Raw genomic sequence first — 20,634 nt, forward strand, 5'->3', positions numbered from 1 at the left:
AGCACGCTGGCTGTTTAGCTAGTTTGCAGCACTGTTTAGTGCATTGAGTGTCTCCGTTCAGAGATCTCACCCTTAGCCCCGGGGGACTTCGAGTGCCTGCTCAGGCAAGGTATTTCTATCGGCATTTCAGCAGTAGTTTTATTAGCATTTCAGTAGCAGTTTCATCAGCATTTTGGAGGTCTGCGCAGCACTTGGAGAGGGACGCAGTGCTTTTTGGTTGTAGTGCTGGATTGGGGTTTCGCAGGTGGAGTTATGCTGGGAGATTGAGCAGGGGTCCAGCTCTTATCTCATTGGAAGATTTTTGGCAAGGTTTCAGGCAGTGTTTCAGGCAGAGTTTAGAGGGGTTTTCTTCAATGGCAGCGCAGGGCATTGAGGAACTGCGCAGAACCCCAAGAGGGTGTTTTTCGAGGGTCGGCCATTCCAGGAAAGCTTTCTGTGTTTCTTGAGTAGAGCCTGAATCCAGAGTTTTAGCTTTTTCTGCGGAGGCGAGCAATCCCAAATCATCATTTGTTTTCTAGCAGCAGCAGCATCCACACAGAGAGGCCATTCTTGTCATTCTGAGAGTATTTCTTCACTTGCCTTGTGCAAGTCGAGGTGCCATCTGTCTAATCACCTCTTGTACTCATTTTATTGCTCAGTATAATAAAATGGCTTAGCATTTCTCGCTGCATTTCTTGTGTATTTGCTTATATTTCCGGTTTACAATATTATATGTTGTTCCGCTGTTATTTTATCACTTCTGGGTTATTATATCATTTGCACATATTTGGTTGGAGTTTTTGCTGGCGTTTGAGGAATATTCTGGGTTAGGAATATTACAAAAACAAACTTTACTTTAAGCCTTGAATTAGCCCTCTTAGCTTGATGTCTGCACAGCCAACTCTGCTAGCCTCCTAGGTTGTCTCCAACAAGACTCGACATCCCCTGTACAGGCCTATTGTTTCCATACTCTGCCCTACAACCACCTCCTTTATCTTGGCCTATCTGAGACTCGTCCTTCCAATCTACAGTCAACACTTAAGAACCTCGACCTATGTCTCTGAGGCCCTCAATCTGTTTGAATAGCTTTGCGGCTCCCTTTCATAGCCTCTATGGTATTTTGCGGCCCCCTGCAGCCCTACCACAAAACATCCTGTGGCCCTTTAAAACATAATGGAACTCCTTTTCCAAAACTTGGCTAGAAACAGCACCCTCGACCTCCCTTGAATTCGTCCTTCTACTTAGGTTGCGACTCTCCTTAGGGCTTGTCCCTTGCTCACAAGATGATCTTTTTGCACTTGTGCATTTGGGCGTCTCCATTAGCCTCTATTTATACTTGATCATGGGGTGTAAACCCCAACAGTCATGTCCCTTGGCCTCGCTGGCCGACCTAAGCCTACATGACTCAAAACACAAATTAAATTTATTTTCTTGGTTTTAAGCCCACATTTGGGTCAAAAACCCCCGAGCTTGGGTACTTTACCCACAACTTTCATTTTGGGGGTTTTCTCCACACAAGTCAAGCAGCTAAGACTTAGGACTTGTGGGAATACCTCCCAAGCTACCCAATTTTCAACAATTTCGACCCTCCTTCTCACAAGTCTAAGGCCATTCGGTCGTCCCACATAATAGTTTGTGGCCTTCCTTGATGCCTCGACTCTCTGTTGTTCACTAGTCTAAGGCCTTTTGGCCCTCTTGTATAGAGATTTGAGGCCTTCCTACCCTCATGTACACAGATCTGAGCCCTTTCCGCCCTAACTTTGGCCCTCTTCTAGGGTTGTGGCCCTCTCTAACCACTAAACAGAACTCACGGCCAACCTACCTCTTCGTCCAGTAGATAGAAATATTCAGCCTCTTCTTGGATGGTTACTCGTCCTCTCTCAGACAGATAAGCTACCAAACTCAGCCACTTCTAGAGATCAATGGTTTTCTTAGGCTTCTTTTTCTTCACAAGGTGTGCTTGTTGCTATGGAATGACTATATATACAAGTTTTAGGAGGGGGAAACCCCAACATTTATGTTTGTTGGCCTAGCTAGCCAACCTGAGCCTACATGACTCAAAACATAAATAAATTCATTTTCTTGGTTTTAAGCCCACACTTTGGGTCGAAAAACCACAAGCTTGGATACTTTCCCCACAAACCTCCAATTTGTGGGTTTTCTCCTCACAAATCAAGCACCCAAGACTTGTGGGAGTACCTCCCAAGCTAACCCAATTTTCAACAACCCTAAGCTTCAAGTGTTAATATATTGTTGCTTGGTGTGACAGTAAAATCAAAGAGTGATTTGCCATGGTTTCTAAGGTTATATTACAATAATGATGCATTGATCTTCATGGAGGTGGAGCACACTAACACTTTAACTCTTTTCGCAAGTTTCAAACAAGATTATTGATATATTTGTGTGGTTTGAAGCCTTCTATTTGGAACACCCTAGGAAATATGGTTGCACTTCAGACGTGTACCATCCTCTTCTATTGTGTTTAACATCCCTTGGTAGAGCACTCCCCTATGGCACACATGTTGAGGATGATTTTGGGGGTTGTTCGACCTTGCGGAGACCTAGTATTGGAACATCCTAAGATCTTTTCTTTGTTTCACAACTGGGTGAGGATTATCTAGAGATATGTTATGGTTTTTACCAGAGCATCCTCCCTCTTCACACATTCTATTGAGGCATCCATTATTTATATTGTTTGAGAGGTTGGCACACTTCTCTAGAGTGCCTTCTTGTATTCCCATGGAAAACAACACATGGTTTTGCAAAATAGTCAATGCTTTTCATGGATCCAACAACTTTGGCACACTTCTTGAGGGCACACTTCCTGTTTGGAATTATTATATTATTTGTTGAAGTTACAATAACCTTGGCACATTTCTCTAAGGTGCACTTCTTATCACATTCTTCAAGAGCACCTCTCATACTCAAATATTATTATAAAATTTGCTTGGTCAAGGTGTTTGCTCATGAACATCCTTCAAAGGTTGTTCAAAGATTACTCACTACTTGCACACACAGGAGTTTGTTACACATTAAAAACAATGCTATGGAGTGGGTTGAATAAGAACCCTAGTTTTAAGGGGTTGATTAGAATCAAAGGTGCCTCTAAAAATTTGATTCATTTTTATTCCCATTCTTTTGTAGATCTTGAATGTCTTGGTCAATGAGTTTTGCAAATGCAGAACCAAGATCAATCTTTCTTTTACTATAGTCCATTTTCTATGATCTTGCATATTAGGATTGAAATGGAGTCGCCAGGGTGAATTAAAGTGCCTTGATAGATGTTTGCTTCACCCTACAAGCATTAACTTTAAAGCTTAATGAAGAACTAGGGCTTCGTTCTTCCAACGGAGTCACCAATAATGATATGTCAATATGTCGTATAGGGAACACACGTTTCGTGTCCTCGGCAACAACGCCAAAATGTTAGCGCTCAAACTAACAGGGGGTCCTAGAGGGGCACTTGCTAGGTCAAGAGCAACAATGAAGCTAAAGCCCACTGTCACCATAGCGAAAGCTTCCTACTCTTTACGGACTTCACTGATTGGAGGAGACCCGATATATAGAGAATCACTTATGAAGGATAGATCAACTAAGATGGATGTGAAGTGATCTTGAGGACACTTTCCTAAGGGAGACTCAACAATGGGACTTGCTCACTTCTTAAACAAGGTACAAAGTTTTTTAGGAAAGGAGATGAGAATTTAAGGGTTAGGTTTAAGGAATGTGAATTGTAAAGGAGCTTCCCAATCCCTGAAATCTTTATGGAACTTGGTTTCCCAAGCGGTTTTTGAAGAAATGACTTTAATAAGGTATGGAACCACAAGGGACCAAGTTGACCGAGGCTAGGTCAAGAGGAGGGATTTTAGCAACCAATGATGAACTTGACCTAAACAAGAAGGAGAAGGGGACCGAAGAAATGATTTTCACTTAAAGGTGCAAAATGATCCCTATGAGGAACTAGCCTCGGGAAACTTAGGGCAAAAACCAATCTCAAGGCTAGGGCTTGGGATATCTCACAACCCCACCGTCGGAATTCCCTCAAATTTGGAGGAGGCCTATGAGACACCAGCGCAGTAGAGGCCAAGAGATCGAAGTTTTTCTATGGGTGGTTTGTCGGGGAAAAGATGCCCTAAGAGCCCTAATATGGGTAGACCTAGAATAAAGAAGGAGGTGAAGAATAATGATTCTTTAAGTGATCACCTTATGGTAGACCAGTGCCTAATCCTTTGGGGAGATTGGAGTCAAGAAGAATATGAGAATGGATTTTGTTTCTAGGTCAAGGACGCTTCAAGGACAACTTCGTTTGTCACTAAGGCAAAGGAGAGTGACCTTAAAAGCTTTTACACTTTGTTTTGCAAGATAAGATGGCTTGTCAAGATAAATTCAACCATAGAATTTTCCCTAGGAGAATTCACTCAACATACATGGCCCATACATAGAGAGATGCTATATAGAAACAAAATTCCACAATTTCGCAGTAAATGCATGCAGCAATTAGCCCTAGTATAGCAAAAATCTCATCATCAATGCATGTGACAAAGTAAAAGAAGAAATAGCATTAAATTTGTACTTACATGTAAGAAATATCCAACATCAATAAATTTGCCAATCAAGAAGCTCCAAGATAAGAAAAGATAATCCACACATCAAAATTCATCCATGTTCCAAAATTTCGTCCACCAAGAGGAATAGCGAAAATCTCTAGAGAGATACAAGTCCAAACCAAGTGATGATGAGATATGAACTCTCATCATTTGTATTTATACACTCCTAATGAGTTCGATTTAGCTACTTGGACCTACATTAGCCCCTAAAATAAAAATAATGTGCAAATAACTAACTTTTGGTGACAAGCCCACCAAACTAGCTCATAAACAAAATAACAAGCCTCTAAAGAGGTCGAATGATCAATAATACATGTCGTTGGGCCCTCTAAGAACCCTGATGAAGTTCATAAGTGCCATAATCATGAATAAGACTCCCAAAAGTAATGGATAAGGGGTTGGCCCCTTGTTCTCCACATCATAAACCTGTGGTGCTCCCAATGGGTGTGAGGGCACACAAGTGACCTAATGGGTCTCCAAGTAAGTCAAAGATGCATGTAGACCATTTGTAAGGGCTCCAATGATGGTGTAAGTGATGCCACATCAGCATACAAGTCTTGGGTCATCTACCAAGTGCATGGTACAACTATGGGGCTGGCTGGGCAAAGGTGAACTAGGTGCATCTTCCTCATCCAATACATGAAGCTCGAGCAATCTTTGAACATCTCTAGGGATCCATGAAGTGTTGTCTACTGTTGTGAAGGCCCATGGCTCTCAACACACACCCTACATGTGCCAATGTAGCCCTTTGGAGGGTTAGGACCCGTATAGGGAGATCAAACCCAAAATGGAGACCACCTACAATCTTGCATAAGATCCAATGCGTCCCCTATCCTTCCAGTACAACAAGTCATCAAGGAAATCGAGTAAAAGAGCTTACAAACCATGGACAACAGGTGGGCACTTCATAATGGCATGCCCTTCCATAGTGGGTTTTGGCATGTGCTAATGTCTCCAAGCTCCAAATGGGGTTAACCAAGTATCCTATTAGGTGGTTTCTACTTCTAAAGGGGATAGTATGTCCAAGGTACATCCTTTAAAGGGTGGTGGCATGTGATAAAGAGATTGTGAAAATTCCTAGACTCGAAAGAACTCCTACTGCAGCAAACTTGAATCTACTTCACCTACTTGATTTTTAAATTACATTCATCAAGTTATTCTTCTGAATACTGAAGCAAATTACTTCTGCAGCCTACACTAATTAAATATTTGATCTCATGAAGCAGAAAACAGAGCAAAGAACAAGATACATAGGACACACTTATTTTTGGACATAATAATCCCCGTAAAAACCCAATGCGAGAAAACCGGTGCAGCAGTTCTGAGGGTTTATTATTATGCAGGAGAAATATCTGAATACAAATCTAGGATGCTCATCTAGCAATTCTTTACAGAGAAAAAATATTGGCAGAAAATCTGAGTGAGTTTTACCTCACTTCCCCCGACAGCATTCCGGCTAATCCGGCACAAGACTGGCTAACCCCGGTTATTTCTGCGTTGGCTCTGCGTCAACCCTGTGTCACCTTCTCTGCCCTCTGCGTCAGCTTTCCCGGCTGTTCCGGTAGTTCCTGGCAATTCCGGCTGATCCCGACAGTTCCTAACAATTTCGATTCTTCCTACAGTTCTGGATTCTACGACAAGCAGCTTTTCTGCTTTGCGTTGGCCCTTCAGGCTCTGCGTCAGGACTGCGTGGGCCCAGACTAGCCCAGCATCAACTCTCTCGGCTACTGTGCTGCCTCTCTGCAAACTCTCTCCGCCTCTCTGTCTGTATTCCCTGAAAAGTTCTTATGGATTCTCACTGCCCCTCTGTAGCTGAATGATCACTTAGTTCAAATTTCTCAGCTTCCTAGCCCCAGAAATCGAACTCTAGATCAAATCGTTCTCTCTGTGTGTGTTTTCAAATGAACCCCAAGCCTCCATTTTACACTTTTCCTGTTGAGTCTTCAACAGTCGAGATTAAATCTCTAATCAACAGCTAAGATTAAAATATGACTTGATCCGCCTTCTAGATCATTCTCACCCATATTTTGATTAATACACATTAATATTTTAATTTTCCTAAGCTTAGTCTTAGGAACTCCATTAAAAATATTAATTATTTTAATAAAATACAATCCGGATGGAATTTCACCAAACAATTTATGGGTTCTTTAGAACTCATGTGCCTTAGCCTCTCCACCAATTTTCAAGGCTAGAGCACTTCCGATGCTACCAAAAACTAACACTCCTTAGCAAGGAAAGTGCTCTAGCAACAATGTCCACCTGCATGTTGCTCTGTTTCTAAAGCACCTCTTTTCTCCACTGTTGTTGCCACCAACATTGTGCTACTGCTACTATGCTACCCATGACACTGCCACTGCCACCGCTGCATCTGTATTACAGCTCCCTCTCAAACGCTGCATCTGCTATGTTGCTAACATGGCATCTGTACTACAACTCAATTGCTGAGAGAAGCAATTGAAAAACATTCAAAATTAGTTAAACTTAACTATGTTCAGCATAATACAATGAATGTTGGAATCTGACTGTTGTTGATTCTAACCCTCTTAATCTTCTACGGGGCTGCTAAACTCCTGCACTGTGCCAACTACACTATTGCCAACCTTGCTCTGCGCTGATTAGTCTTTGGTCCCCAGCTACCGAATCTGTCCTCCAAACAATCCACTGCATCATCTGACACTAGGTCCATCTCGCTACTGTTGAATCTTGGGCTCCCGTAGCAAGGAATTGATCCAAGAGGTGGACTCCTCAAGGATCCTGCCCATATGTAGTCCTCCCGACTACAGCTCAATATCGCCCCATCTCCCTCCTGGAGGTGCGTGGGCACTCATGGAAAACTCATCCTCGTCAATTTTTGTTGAAGCAGCCTTAGGATCATGTTTCTCATCCTTGTCCTTTTTCTTCAAAGGACACTAGGATGCATAGTGGCCCATCTCGCCACAACTGAAACATTTCACCTTCGAAATGTCCTTTCATTTCTGCTTTTGTTGTCCCTTCAATGTTAGAGCTGTGTTTTCCTCCTCCTCCTTCGTCTTTGTGCCACTCCAATTGCTGCCATTGAGGTTGACCTTCACTAGGTTCCTCCTTAAATCCTCCTGTTGAAGAGTCGCCCACATCTCCTCCCATGAAGGTAGTTTTTCCCTGCCCAATATGCTTTGGACGAAAACTTGTCATTCATCCGAGACTCCATTCAGGGCTATCCTCACCATTGCGATTGGCTGAGGAATGGACCCCACTGCAGTAAGCTGGTCTCAAGTGTTCTAAAGACGTTGAAGATAGAGGTTCACCTCTTCTCCTTTCTACATCAAAGTCCGCTGCAACTTCTGCTCTAAATACATCTTTCGCTGTTCGGAAGAGCCTTCATACAGAGAAGACAAGGCTTCCCACATCTCTCGGGTTGTATCCTTGCCCTACAAGTGTGAGACCACATGATCTCAAACTCCATCGAGAATGAGCCTCTTTGCCTTCCCCTGCTCGGCCTTGTACTTCTTCTTTTGATTGTTGTCAGCAGGAACAGCTACAACACTTTTGACGTAGACCTCGAGATCATATTCCTCCAGAACAGCTAAGATTCTGGTCTTCCATATGACATAGTTGGAAGCTCCTTCCAACCTGTCATGATCTCTGAGCCCATGCGATGCCATCTCATCCAACCGTCGAACGGACTCCTCTAGTCACTGCTTAGCACTGCTCAGCAAATAAGAAATTCGAACTTTCTAGTGGAAAGTTCTCTGAGGAGAAAATTCCCCTTCTATGTGTCTTCGTTCTTTTCCAGCGGATTTCTGCCCCGGCAGAAACTGCGCCCTTCAAGCACTGTGCTGAGGCTCTACGTCACTCCCTCTACCTCTGCAAACTCACGAACTAGAAATCATACCTCTGTCGTCTCACTCAAAGAGAGATTTCCTCGAATCTGCTTCCCAGTAAGGACTGCACAATCCCTTCAACGGGATTCAAATTGCTGCCAAGTGCAGCTTTCTGCCTCACTACTTAGCACTAGATCTGCTCTTCCTGTTTCAAAATCAATGCTCTGATACCATGTGAAAATTCCTAGACTCAAAGTAACCCCTACTGCAGCAAATCAAGATCTACTTCACCTAATTGATTTTTAAATTACATTCATCAAGTTATTCTTCTGAATACTGAAGAAAATTACTTCTACAGCCTACACTAATTAAATATTTGATCTCAGGAAACATTAAATAGAGCAAAGAACAAGATATATAGGACACTTATTTTTTGACACAATAGTCCCCGGAAAAACCCAACGCACGAATATTGGTGTTGCAGTTCTGAGGGTTTCTTATTATGCAGGAGAAATATCTGAATACAAATCTAGGATGCTCATCTAGCAATCCTTTACAGAGAAAAAATATTGGCGGAAAATCTGAGTGAGTTTTACCTCACTTCACACGACGGAATTCTGGCTGATCCAGTGCAAGACTGGCTAACCCCAGCTATTTTTGCGTTGGCTCTGCGTCAACCCTGTGTCACCTTCTCTGCCCTCTGCATCAGCTCTCCTGGTTGTTCTGGCAGTTCCAATTGTTCCCGGCAGTTCCCGACAGTTCTGAATGTTCTGGCAGTACTGGATTCTACGTGACAGGCAGCTTTTCTGCTCTGCGCTGGCCCTTCTGGATCTGCGTCAAGACTACGTGGGCCCAGATTGGCCTAGCATTAGCTCTCTCGGCTACTACGTTGCCTCTCTACAAGCTCTCTCCACCTCTCTGTCAGTATTCTCTGGAAAGTCCTTCCTGTGGATTCTTACTGCCCCTCTGCTGCTAAATGATCACTTAGTTCAAATTTCTCAGCTTCCTAGCCCCAGAAATCGAACTCTAGATCAATTCGTTCTCTTTGTGTGTGTTTTCAAATGAACCCCAAGCCTCCATTTTATACTGTTCCTGTTGAGTCTTCAATGGCCGAGATTAAGTCTCTAATCAACAACTAAGATTAAAACATGACTTGATCCGCCTTCTAGCTCATTCTCTCCCATATTTTGATTATTACCCATTAATATTTTAATTTTCCTAAGTTTAGACTTAGGAACTCCATTAAAAATATTAATTATTTTAATAAAATACAATCTGGGTGGAATTTCCCCAAACGGTTTTTGGGTTCTTTGGAACTCGTGTGCCTTAGCCCCTGCACCAATTTTCAAGGCTAGAGCACTTCCATTGCTACCAAAAACTAACAGAGATGAATGGAGTAGGGGATGAAAAGGGGCATCCCTAGGCCACATGCTGGGGTACAAGGGTAGCTAATAAAAGGGAAGCCCACACTTGGGTATATAACGTATAGGAGGAAGCAATTGTGGTACATGAGGTGCATCGACCTTGATTTTTCCACTGTTCCTTATATACCTTTTTCCTTTTATGATTTTTCTTTATTGACTACTTAGGACTCAAGGAATAAGAGCATGATGTGTGAGATATAGCAGTGGATACCCCCTTTAAAGTAGGACAGTTCATTGTCCACTAAGGGTTGGGACAGTTATGGGTTCCTGAATGATAAAGGAGGCTCATCTAGGGCCTGTAGAAACGAGGGTGATGGCCATGATGATGGGGTAGAGCTCATGTATTAGCGTTTGCTCACGTGTTAAATGTGTTTGTCCCGACCATCTTTTGCATTTTGCGGTACATTTTCCTGTTGAATGTAGCCAATTATGCTTTTACTTTTCTTTTCAGCTACATCAACCTCTGAGGCATCATTCCAGGCCCGACCCAAGGTATGGGCAAGGGGAAGGGGAAGGTCAACCCTATGTGGACCTAATGGAGGAATGTGGACAGAAGTGGGAGAAATGATGAATGGGGTTATAATGAGTGGAAGGGTGGTAATATATATGGATGAGGAAGCGGGACCACGCAACCAAAATCAAGGTTTCCCATGTAATACCATCCCTAAAGCCCAAGGGTCAGTAAAAGAGATCCCACGAGACTAGAGTCCAAGGTTAACATCCAAAAAGAGGTCTAGGGGACAAGAGCACAGACCTAGCCCACTCTTTCCGCTAAATCCCCCCATTAATCCATGCCCAAAAGTGTCCATGATAAGCAAACTACAATACTCAATTACCAAACAAGGCATAACTTTAGGTTCAGGAGGCCCACCTTCAACATACGATCATAACAGATGAGTGAGGGACCACATGGCTGGCTCGGGTGGCAGAGAAATGGCACAACGAGCCAGTTGGTGGCTGCAAGGGGTTGTTGGCTGCTGGCTGAGGACCATCTTGGAGAAAAAATTTCTCCTAGGGATATCACCCACAAAATGGTGGGTAACACGGTCGTTTAATTATGTAACAACGTGGGTAAGCCTCTAGTTTTGGCAACGAACTTCATCCTAGGAGATTTTTTGTCTCACCACATTATGTGTGGTTGTAAACACGGAAAAGCGACAAAATTATTCCCTCCAACTTAAACCCAAAGCTAAGGTGGAATTCATTAACAAGGTCTTAGGTGAGTTGTAGTGTTATATAGAGTCTTTGTAAAAGTAGTTTGGGAATAATTTACGCTATTTGGCTAAATTATTTTATTACAAATTACTTGGTCTACTATATCATATTGTGTCGCAGAATTGGGTAAATATTATGAGGGTCTATAACGAATGGGTATTCCCCCTTTGAGGATTGAATTTGGAATATCTAATGTAAAAAATATTGTAGTGCATTGTCCCTCGCAATCAGACATTATGGCTAAAGTATCTGAGGGTGGAAAAGATAATTAATCCCCTCTTGTATCAAATAATCAACAAACAATTGAGCCAAATCGATTCCAAAAATTGCTTGGAGATAGGAACTCCCTTTAACAATTATAGAACTGAAGCTTTGGGTTGGTATGAATCAATTAAGTATAACATTGACAGCAGGTATTCAAAAAATTTATTAAATAGATTCTCTCCTATAAGCAACCGATACCAGGGAGAGTATACGGAAAAGAAAGTTATTTTTGATCTAATATGATGAACTGATGAACGGGCCGACTTCGATCAACGCCTTTGAAGGGAAGATCAGTCACGGGGTTCAAATCCCCGGTGCCGTACCTTCTTACTCTGTCTTCAGGAAAAAGAAATGACTGCTGATAAAACTATTCGTTTCGAAATATCTGCGGACAAGGTAGCGTGTCAATAAATTAATTTTTCTGGCAAAAATAAAATTAAATCCTAAGCCAGAAAATTAATTAATTTAGATTCAAAAAAATAATTTTAGAGAAATTAATTTCTCCAAGTGGAAAATGACCAAAAAAATTGTGGGTCAAAAAGAAGTTAATTTTTGGAGGTCCCCCACCAAGGCAAAAATGGATTTTTTAAAGAAAAATTAAGCCCTTGGAGCTTGGTGGTTAAGTCAAGGTCAATTTTTTAAGGAAATTAATCCAAAAATTTATTTTTGGATTAATAAAAAATGGGTTTTATGAGAAATTTGAAAATTCCCCAAAAATAAATATTTTTTACGGCAGAGATTAAAAGATGATCAAATATTTATCAACAGTCGAGATTATTTTGACAAGGATCAAGCCAACTAGCCGTTATTTTCCACTTGTAGGGATTTCTCTATAAATAGAAGTCATTTTGCTTCTATTTTGATATCTTTGGTCAATGTAAATTTTGTAACGTCGGTATTGATCCATTGATATGCTAGGAACGTCTGAATATCATAATAAAAGGACTTTGGGGTTCAGTTCATGGTGTTCTTTGTCTATTGGTCTGTGGTATGTGCTAATTATGTGTTTTCCCATATTGTGCCGAATATTTACATAAGCTTGTTATTGCATTTGTCGGTGATAAGAGAATTTTATTGGTAGATTTTGGGTGTATCTTAGGTGATCCGATTCACCATATGTAAACAAGTTTGCTTGAGAAAATATATAGAGATTTGAAGGTACACCGACCCTTGGGCTCCAAGTTTACAGACTTCAGAGAAGAGCTGACCTTGTTTGGGCTTCAGGAATTTTTATATGATTTTCTAACTTTGCTAAAGGTTTTGGTTAAAACTCCAACTTTCGAAATACATTGAGCCATTGTTATTAATTAAAGAATTATTTCTCTCAAAAAATTATTCTTACAAACTTTGTATATTTTTTTGTAAAGACTTGTAAATAATTTTTGTATATAATTTTGTTTGTAAATTATTTCCTAACCCTTGTTTGCGGCTATTGAGGTTTCTGGGGTTTTATTTTTAATTTTTGTATATATCGAGTTTTTTGGAAAAAAAATAATTTCATTTTGTGCAGGTGAGATTCAAGCTATTCAAGAATTTTGTTGGGGTTTGGAACTAGATCTAGGCCCTTGGGGGTAAGATCTGGTCTCCATTAAATTTGAAAGGTCAGTATTCAGCGAATTTGCAGTGATTTGGGCGATTATTGAAGATCTGAAGCAATCATTCGATTTTTGCAAGGGTTTGATATTTTTTAGGGCCTTTTAAGCCCAGCGTTTTCCTCCTAGCCCTAGTCGTTGTCCTTGTTAGCCTAGCCGCAACCCTAAAGGGCCACGTCCTTCCTTGGTTACCCCCACGGTAAGCCTCTTAAGGCCTCTTAGGCCTGGCTACGGGCCTTAATAGCCCTCCATCTCCCTCCATCTCCCTCCATCTCCCTTCTCCACTCGGCCTCCTCTTTTCCTAAGTCGCAACGTCTAGGAGGCTTGTTGTGGCCTTTCTAAGGCCTCTCCTCTCCTTCGCTGCCTCTCTTAGCCCCTCCGTCAGCCCTTCTTATCCCTCCATTGCCTCCTCCTCTCCTCATCATAAGCCCTTTAGGGTTGTCCCTTCCTTGTCGCAGACCAAGAAAGACCTCGGCCTCCTTTCTAGCCAAACGGTAGCCCTTGGAGGGCTTGCCATGAGCCTTAGAGGCTCCTCACTTGGGGCCGCAAGCCTGTAGGGCCTCCCTCACCTCAACGCAGGCCTATTCGGCCTCTTCTCCTTGGTGCGTCCCCCCCTCTTAGCCTCATTCTACCTCACAGTGGATTATCTCTGAATTTTTTTCTCTAACATTGGTTGTTTGCAGAGATTTGGAGTTATATTTTTTTGATTGGAGGTGGCCTCTCCATTGGAGGAATTGTGGGAAAGTTTACTAGTGATCTTCAAGGCCTAAGGCCCATTTGGTTTGCCTCTGAAACCCTTGCTTCCCCACTGTTTCATATTGCAGCCATCTAAACATTTCCTAATAGTGGTAAAAGTTTCATCCAACTGGCATAAAGTTCACTCATAAGTTGTCAAATGCATTAATAATTTAATTACATCTAGTGGGCATTCACTGTTTGGCTTCTTTTCATGAGAATTTGATGACTGTCATAAGCATTAAGGTCTGAGATATAACAGTGACATTGGCATCTAAAGAAATTGATCCATTGAAGATTTTGGTTTTGGCAAAGTGGTTTTGATAGTAGATTGAATCATTTGCATTTTGGTACTCATAAGCATCTCATATCTTGCATCTTAAGTGCTCCAATCTAAATTAATTTATTGTTGTCATAGAAGTCTGATTATTGCTCATTGAACACAAGTGATATAGGGATTTGCATTTGCTCATGCTCTAATGATAAGAATTGCTCATCGTGGAAAGGAACATTGTTTATATCAAGTGATTTGACAATTGTTAATAAGAGCACTAACACATTGTTGTCTCTTGTGAGTTGCATAAGTTTCAAAGTTTCAAACTTGCACTAATAAGCTCACTCTCTAAAGCACTTGACATAATCCAATAATCTTTTTGAATGGTTGCTTAAGTGGATAAATCTAAGAATTCATTGGATATTGGTATCTCTTGTTCTCTTACACATTGGCATTGAGGAATCTAATTTCAAAATTGGCATTATCTTGTTGACATAACTTGGAAAGCTTCTAATTGTCTAAAGAGCATTGATAATCTTATTGTCTCTTTTGAGTAATTTTCATTGGCATCTTGTATTGTCTACAAAGAATCATCGGCTAATTGTTCTAGGTGGATAAGTGCTCAAATTGTCATTAGATTTATGGTTCATATCTATTGTGAAAGATAATTCTATCATTGTGAAGGGCATCTATCTTGTTGGGCAATTACATCTTGGATGTCTCTTGTATGTCATTGGCAATAAGTAAATTGAGCAACTTTATCTTTGTATATAAGATTGTCTTCTCATTCATTGATTAAGTACTCTTTGTCATAAGGTAAATCATAATTAAGTACTTAAGATAACAAGCAATTTTAACTCAAGATCACTCACATCATCTTGCATTGCATTCTAGGATTAGTCTTGCATTAATAACTTACCTCCAAGCATAAGCGTGGTTGATAGAGAATAGAACCACCTTTCTCATCTAGCTTGAGGAGCTTAGCACCTCTTTAGTGGTAAAACACAGTGACCTTGCAGTCATCAAAGCCACAGTCTCTACAGCGTCGGAGGCATCAAGTGGCTAGAACCTAAGGGAGGTATCGTTAACCAAGCCTTTGCTTGCTTCCCCTTGGCTTCTTTCTCATAACCTACTCTAGAGACTAGCTTCAAAATAGTTAAGAGGAAAGATACATTTAGCTAGGCATATAATTAAAATCAATCAAGATTATTGCAATTCACGTAGGTCATAGAATTTGCATAGCATATAGGATAGATAAGCATTCCTTAAGCAACGATTGTTCATTCAGTCACCTGGTATCTAATTGATCTAAAGCAATTAGTTGACTCCATAAGGCACTGGTCTCATAAATAATTCAATCTAATCTCATAACTTGCTAAAATCAACCAAATGGCTACGCCACTCAATCGTGTCTCCCAAACTTGTTGATTGCCAATAGGTCTTGCATTTCCATCTTCCATAGGAACTATGCTTGTTGTTGGGAGATAGCTAGAACGGAGAGGTCGGGAATCAGAGTGACAGCTCCCGACCTGAGTCATTGTCGCACCATGCCTGTGCCATTTGAGCAACAATAGGGTGCACTTCTTGTTTGGGTTTATTCTATTATTTATTTAAGGAAGTTACAACAACCCTAGAACATTTTTTTTGGGCACATTTCTTGGAACATTCTTCAAGGGCCCCTCTCCTAATCAAAGATTATTATATTATTTGCTAGGTCAAGGTGCTTATTCATGCACATGCTTCAAAGGTTGTAAAAAGATTATTTTATAGCTTGTTGACTCCTTACTCCTCACCCACATGGGAGTTTGTTACACATTAAAATCAGTGCTATCGAGTTGTTTTAAGAAGCACTCTAGCTTGAAGGAGTTGGCTAGAGTCACACATGCCTCTAGAAAATTTGTAGCACATCTATTGGAGATGTATTAGTGGAAGAACATTAATGGTGTCAAACCCTGATTCCTCCCCACTTTAAGCCCCATTTCACACATGGAAAACCTTCCCTTGAAAGGCGCACATGTTAAAAGATTCGTTATTGTTTCTTGGAGGTGGTTACATGGTTAACTACTTAAAGGAAGCACCCTGCCTTCTAATAGCTATTTTTGGAGGTGGTGACTAACTAACTCTATTATTTTATTGTCAATAAAATCTCTCAGGGAGTTAGTTGGATGAGAACATTACTACATTGTTTTCCTTGAAGAAGAGGATGATTATTTTATTGTTTCTTTTGGGAGAGGAAAGTGGAACTTAATAGCTCATTTCTACTTTTAGTAAGGAGTTTGAAGAGGAGATTAGAAATGTAATATTTTATTGTATTCCTTGGAGAACTAACAGATCTAGACCATCGCTTTTTTATTGTAAAAGGAGATGAGCTCAAACCTATACAAGGGTTTGCTCTCTCCATGTGAGGGTATGGTTGGATTTGTGAGGAGTTTCTCCTCTTGGGGTTTTGATGAATATCTAACAAAAAACTTTTGGAGATTATTAGGTTATTTCTTTTATATGTGAAGCTAATATTTGTCATCTCTAATTCTTGTTAATGTATGTTAAAAATCACTTGTTAAAAACATGCTTAGGAATCCCTGGAGAAGTGTGTATATACCATGTTGGAAGGGATTTATGTGAGTTCCCCTCTTTTTCCTTTGTTGTTCTATTAATGTATGCATTAGCTTGCTTGTATCGAATAGTTGTTGCGAGTCTAACGCTTCATTGTAGGACACATCATCATACCATTGTTTGAGTGTGACACTTTTACGGCCCCTCCAAGAGTATTTCTTCATTATTTAACAACACATTAAGGCTTATTGTGGCATTTGTCTTAGTCATTTACAAATCACTCTCTTGGTCTAGCCCCTTGACTCCATTTTCCCAATATTGAATAGACACTAATCCTTGTCCTCCATCACCCCATTGTTTTTACTATGCTACAAAAACAATGTTTTGCTAAGCTATCTCTTCACATCACCTTCAACCTCCTTGTCATTGTCTTAGCAATCCTACTTAGGTGTACCACCCTTGTGTTGGGGAAGAGCCTACCTAAACTGAGAGAGAGAGTTACTGAGGAGACAGTGCGTAGTCCCTATTTAGTAGTCCATATCCTACTACCAATATTTTGCACTTTAATCTAAAGGTGCTAGTTTGTGAGGTAACAAGTTGCAATTAATTTCAAACTCTCTAGTCCTCTTTGAGTGTCACTTTGCTAAGCTATCTCTTCACATCACCTTCAACCTCCTTGTCATTGTCTTAGCAATCCTACTTAGGGATACCACCCTTGTGTTGGGGAAGAGCCAACCTAAACTGAGAGGGAGAGTTACTGAGGTGACAGTGGGTAGCCCCTATTTAGTAGCCAATATCCTAGTACCAATCTTTTGCACTTTAATCTAAAGGTGCTAGTTTGTGAGATAACAAGTTGCAATTGATTTCAACTCTCTAGTCCTCTTTGAGTGTCACAATGTTATGGATCTGGGAGTTTAATTGCATTAACTTTCTATATAAAGTATGAATATTAAGTATTTAAGAACCAATTTTATCATGATCAGTAAATTCCTAGATAATAAGACCAATGTTGTAATTATTTCATGAATTTTGAAAGATTTAGAATGAAACAGCACGTGAAATTTAAGAAAAAACTGAATATCGATCTTACCATGATCTGGTGGGTTAACCAAAGATATGATATCTCCATGTTGAATTTGTGCTTCTGGAGAATCCTTTTTTAGCTTTTCCCAGTTAAGATATGTTCCATTTGAGCTATACAATTACTCAAACAATCAGATGATGAATTATGGGATACGATAATGCATTTCTTACAGATCGGTATAATTGAGATGATTTCACATGCTCCTGTACCTGGAATCTTTTAGAAAAACAAAATAACAAGTGCCAGTTGACTGTTCAGCATTTTCAAGCACCACTTTTTTCCTGTAAACTCTACAGTGCCTCCCACTGACATTTGGTGATTCAAATTGGCATCTTGTCTCCTTTACTGCTCGTCCAAGTATATGTTCATCCCCGTCCATAAGAATATCCAAACCCTGAAAATCAAATATCCCATTTACCAGACTTTAATTACTATATAGGTAAACCAAGCATAAAACAGAAGTACCAAACCAGAGATTCTATAGCAAACTATTGACTTAGCTATAAGGATACCCATCGAGATAAAAAGGTACAAATTATTATCATAACCTATGAATTTTAGAGTCAATAAAACTACTGTTTTACTTTCAACTCATTATTACATCTGAACTAAATATAAATAAATAAATAAAACGAAATCCACCAAAATGTAAGTGCAAGGTAATGCTGCTTCAAAATATGGATTAATTTCTATGTTAAAATGAAATACAAATTACGATAATCATTACAATGACCAAAACTGATCTACGGAATTGAGGTTATAGTAGGAGCATTACATTAAAGGATTGCATATGGCTTGTCCTCTCTAAATATTAGAAAAATTAAAGAAAGCACAGTAAATATTATATATCTGTGGGATAGTGCAGTAGCTAGCAAATGATGAAAACGAAGTGTGCATATGTATAGGTAATCAATTGTTTAGCCCCAAGGGTTAGCTTGATTGGTAGATGTTCTTGTGTGAAAGTTCACAGAGGTCTCGAGATAAAATCTCATTGTCTCTTAGGGTTACCAGCTGGTATTTCTGCAGGCAGTTGCTACTGTCTTCCATCCAGAAAAAAAAGGAAGAGGGGAAAATCCAGTGGCACTGACAAGGTACCAACATGCTCACTTGGAACACCTAACACAAGAGCAAGTCAGGCACTATATATCTCCAAAAAGGTAATTAACCCCTTTTGTATACTTATCAACTACTGTAAAGCATAGCTAAAATGTACAAGAACATCAGAGAGATCTGAAAAATAACAAGGCTCAAAATAAGGCCCAATTTTTTATCAAAAGGCATGCAGATGTTTTTATATATTGGAATTTGTGAAACAAAGTTAAAACTCATTATCAACCCAATTCAACATAAATGATAAATGCACTCAAGTCCTTCAGATTTTAGGCTTAAAACGCAGAACACTCAAATATTACCACATATTTTCATGTTTCAAAACTTGCTCCAGGATTTCAGCACAAAAGTTGACTCGCTATAGAAAGTTAATGTTCTAGTGTTTCAAGCCTGTTATCAACACTTCGATAGAGTTATGCATTATTGATCACTGCTATATTTTGGTATATCCAGTAAAGCAATATGTAAAATTTTATGTAACTTCAAGAATCTTATGTATACCTTGTATTTATACTATGAAATCTCCCAAAATCCAACTTGGATATCAACCAGTGAACAACCTGAGGCAATTAGTAGCATCTCTTGAATGAAAAGTAATGAAGAGTTTCACCTATCATCTAAAGGCTGCTAGTCCCTTCCAAGATGTGAAGGTTATTATCATAACCTTGTCTAGACAGGAGAAAGGACAAAGTGCAGGCATCTCCATCAGTTGTTGGAATGGCAAAGGATCTTTCTGGTAATCACCAGGTCTCATGTTCAATGTTTTCAGGTCATCAGATGTCATATTCATCACCAAGACTCGTGAGTCGTGACAGCCCTGTTTGACCTCTCCTGGACATCATAGAGTACCATCAATTCTCAGCATGCAGACAGGAGGCAAGGAGTTCTAGTGGTATTAGGGGCTCCAACAAAGTTGCTTGTTTTGTTAGAGACTCCCTCCAGAGCAGAATATTTTTGGTGGCCACAGAGAGTTTGCTAGGTCTATGTGGGTTTGAGTTAGACATGTCTCCCCACTCCCTAGGGACATTTACATTACACTCACTTCACTCCAACATCTCCATCGTTTGCTATTCATGACCTTGACAGATATCACTATCTAGATTTGTATGCCAGTATCACCCATTATTCTGCAGCTAGGAAAGTTATTGTTCTAAGTGGCTTCAATGCCCACACCAGAGCCCTCCAAATTCCTCTCCATGAATGATTGGAGGATGTATTCTATACCCAAGAGATAGATCCAGCGTCAATGGGGTTTCATGGGATGTTATAAATGATGAATTGGGACCTCTCACACCCTATGGCTGACGACTCTTACAACTAGCAAAGTCTCATGAATTGTGGATCCTTAATGGGCTCCCCTATTTCCCAAATTCCCACTTTTTCACACGTCGACTTCATGGCAAAGGGGTGAATGTTGTTGATTATGTTCTTTCTAGCCAAAACTTACTCCCCTTGAATCGCCACTTGATTGTCTCCCTGATCCCTGTTATGAACAATGCTCTTCTTTCCTTCTCTCTCTAGGCTAACACACTCCTCTCTCCTGCCACACCCCCACCCCCAGGGCCTGTTGCCCACCATTTTGTGGGGTAATATCCCTAGGAGAAAAAATTTCTCCAAGATGGTCCTCAATTGGCAGTCAACAGCCCCTTGCAGACACCAACGAGCTCATTGTGCCATTTTGTCCACCACCTGAGCCACCCATGTGGTCCCTCGCCCATCTGCCATGATCATATGTTTGAAGGTGGGCCTCCCGAATCTAAAGGTATGCCTTGTCATTTAGAAATTGAGTATTGTAATTTTCTCATCATGGACACTTCTAAGCATGGATTAATGGGGGGATTCAGTGGAAATAATGGGCTAGGTTTGTGCTTTTGTCCCTTAGACCCCTTTTAGGAATTAACCTGGGATTCTAGTCCTGTGGGATCTCTTTTACTAACCCTTTGGTTCTAGGGATGGTATTTCACGGGAAACCCCAATTCTAATTGCGTGGTCTT

The 20,634-nt window shown here is 40.4% G+C and overlaps 1 protein-coding gene across 3 annotated transcripts in view; it reads right to left on the bottom strand.

The window, feature by feature from the left end:
* The window catches only part of LOC149220267 (uncharacterized), a 519,697-nt gene that overhangs the window by 461,430 nt on the left and 37,633 nt on the right, over window positions 1-20,634 (bottom strand). For all 3 annotated transcript variants that reach the window (XM_089384738.1, XM_089384737.1, XM_089384736.1), the window contains exons 2-3: window positions 17,740-17,924; window positions 17,537-17,640 (exon numbers count right to left, since the gene is read on the bottom strand). In XM_089384738.1, the coding sequence (XP_089240864.1) occupies window positions 17,537-17,640; window positions 17,740-17,924 (289 nt within the window). The remainder of the gene's footprint in view (window positions 1-17,536; window positions 17,641-17,739; window positions 17,925-20,634) is intronic.

The sequence above is a fragment of the Pinus tabuliformis genome, chromosome Q (genome assembly GCF_031772625.1).
Source record: "Pinus tabuliformis cultivar Carrire ecotype Pingquan chromosome Q, CPIR1, whole genome shotgun sequence".
NCBI classification, from domain to species: domain Eukaryota; kingdom Viridiplantae; phylum Streptophyta; class Pinopsida; order Pinales; family Pinaceae; genus Pinus; species Pinus tabuliformis.